The 2,128-nt window shown below is 50.3% G+C and overlaps 1 protein-coding gene across 1 annotated transcript; it reads left to right on the top strand.

Moving 5' to 3' along the window:
• The first annotated feature begins 418 nt into the window (after positions 1 to 418).
• On the top strand, positions 419 to 1,570 carry LOC106964881 (olfactory receptor 2B11). Its single transcript, XM_015060644.1, has one exon. It carries the CDS (start codon positions 419 to 421, stop codon positions 1,568 to 1,570), a length of 1,152 nt encoding a protein of 383 aa, XP_014916130.1.
• The last annotated feature ends 558 nt before the right edge of the window (positions 1,571 to 2,128 follow it).

Raw genomic sequence — 2,128 nt, 5'->3', positions numbered from 1 at the left:
GCTTCTAGTTCATTGGGCTGACTCTGGCCAGGTACCGCCCCCCCCAATGCCCGCCCGTTCCACCGGGTCAGAGTATAAAAGTGTTTGCTGGAGGCAGAGCAGAGCAAACAGAGCCTTACATACGGACACAGCTGTTTGAGAATAGATTCTTTGAGAGTTTACCTTGATGAAAATGGAAAAACGTTTCTGAGACGCTGATATCACAGGCAGGAGACATAAGTTCCAAGTGCCACTGTAAAGACTGGCGCACAGCGGGAGACCTGTTCCATTCCATCATTTATCATTAGAAGTAATTAGAGTGGGTGGGTTCTCGGATCCGATAAAGCGGCGAAGCTGAGGCACACAGAAGCGCAGCATCTCACAAGTGGTTACAGGTGACTGGACAGCACTTCGGTCCTTTGAATCTACTTTGATGAGAATGCCTAACTTTCCTGGGATGCAGGTAGCGGAGGCGCCGAACATCAGCTCTCGGTGTTTGTGGTCCACCCAGAACCAGACGGGTCACCTGGCCACAGCCGGACACCTGTTCAGTTCCATCATTCCTCACGAACCGGCAGTTCCCGCGCTCATTTGCGGTTTTGCTTTCCTGACTCTTTTCTCTTTATTGGCCAACCTGTTCACTTTGTACACCATCGAGCGGTCGGAGGACTTCTCTTGGCTGCCGCGGTTCATCCTCTGTAAAAACCTGATCTTCAGCAACCTGCTCCAGACCGTCACCTTCGCTCCCGCGATCATCCACTCGCTCGCGCAGCACCAAACCATGGCGTTCGGCATTTATTGCTACTTTCAGTACGTCGTCAGCGAAGCCACCATCTTCTCCAGCCTCACCACCATCACCTGCATGGCGCTAGAACGGTACCTGTTCGTGTGCTACGCCCTCCAATACACAGTGACGGTCACCCGGGAGCGCGTGAGGAAAGTCATCGTCCTCATCTGGTTGTACTCTATTGCCATCAGCGTCGTCAGCTTGAGTCTGGTGCTGAGTAAGGGAAGGCAGGAGAATATCCCGGACGTCACCGTGGGGCTGCTGTGTGAACCGGACATCATGGAGCAGCACGTGGGCTCCCCGCGCGCTCCTGCTATATTCCGAAAAGTGGCCGGTTCCCTCACGCTGCTGCTCTGCCTGCTGGCACACGCCTTCTCATACTTCAGGATGTACCGCAACGCCAGCAACGCTGTTGTGCCGTTCAACGAGAGCAACACCGCGGCGCGAAGGACAGTCCTTTTCTACTGCGGGATGCTGTTCCTGCAGCTGCTGCCGCTGCTCATCAAGGTTACGTCGGGCGCGCTGTGGTTGACCGGTGTCATCGAGCTGTCCGCCGGGTCTCGGGAGGACTGCCTTGCCGGCCCCTCAGCGACCGCGGCGGGGTTCCACGTGTCCCTGCTAGTCATGCTGCTGGTCAAACCCTGCATCAACCCTCTGGTGTACGGACTGCGGAGCGTGGAGCTCAGGAAGGCGCTGCTCAAGTTGCTCCGCTGGCGCGTGGGGCACAGAGGCGACCAGGAGCGGCCGCGTGAGATGGTGGTTCTCAGGGACATTGTGCATCCCAACTTTCCTGACGCGAGATAAGCAAGAGATACAGTGTACAGAACCAGGCTTTTATTACTGATGGGTTCAAATCTATTTGCAAGGCAAAAGTGGCACAAAGTGAGGAAAAAAAGGTTATTTATTTTAATATACGACAGATACATTAAATAAAAATGTATATTTTATTTTAATAATTTATTTATTTAATTATGTGCATAATTTATGAAATGCACAATCAAATGAAGCTTAACTCAATTAACATCAGTTAATGACAACTGACTCATCTCGCTCAGTTCTGGGCACTCAAAAGCTTTAACATGAAGCGAGGCTGCTACCAATGAGAAGCCCAGGAACTCAAGTACGGACGGCTTGAACCAACCTCTGATTATATAATGATCTCCTACCTCCTCAGCCACCGTCGTCTCGAACGTTATTTAATAATGGTTTGCTATTCAAACCAAACATCTTGCACAAAGTAGATGCCGTGAATGTCACTTTATTGAAATAATTCGATAGAGCACACTGTGTAATTATGCTTGATAACAACACGAAAATATTTTACTTTTTCTAAATTTCTAATTAAAATCTTTTATTTCCTAT

Source organism: Poecilia latipinna, unplaced genomic scaffold (assembly GCF_001443285.1).
Source record: "Poecilia latipinna isolate Pla-1442-1.1 unplaced genomic scaffold, P_latipinna-1.0 Scaffold1733, whole genome shotgun sequence".
Lineage (NCBI taxonomy): Eukaryota > Metazoa > Chordata > Actinopteri > Cyprinodontiformes > Poeciliidae > Poecilia > Poecilia latipinna.
The sequence above is the reverse complement of the archived record's forward strand: the minus strand, read 5'-3'. Positions and strand labels throughout refer to the sequence as shown.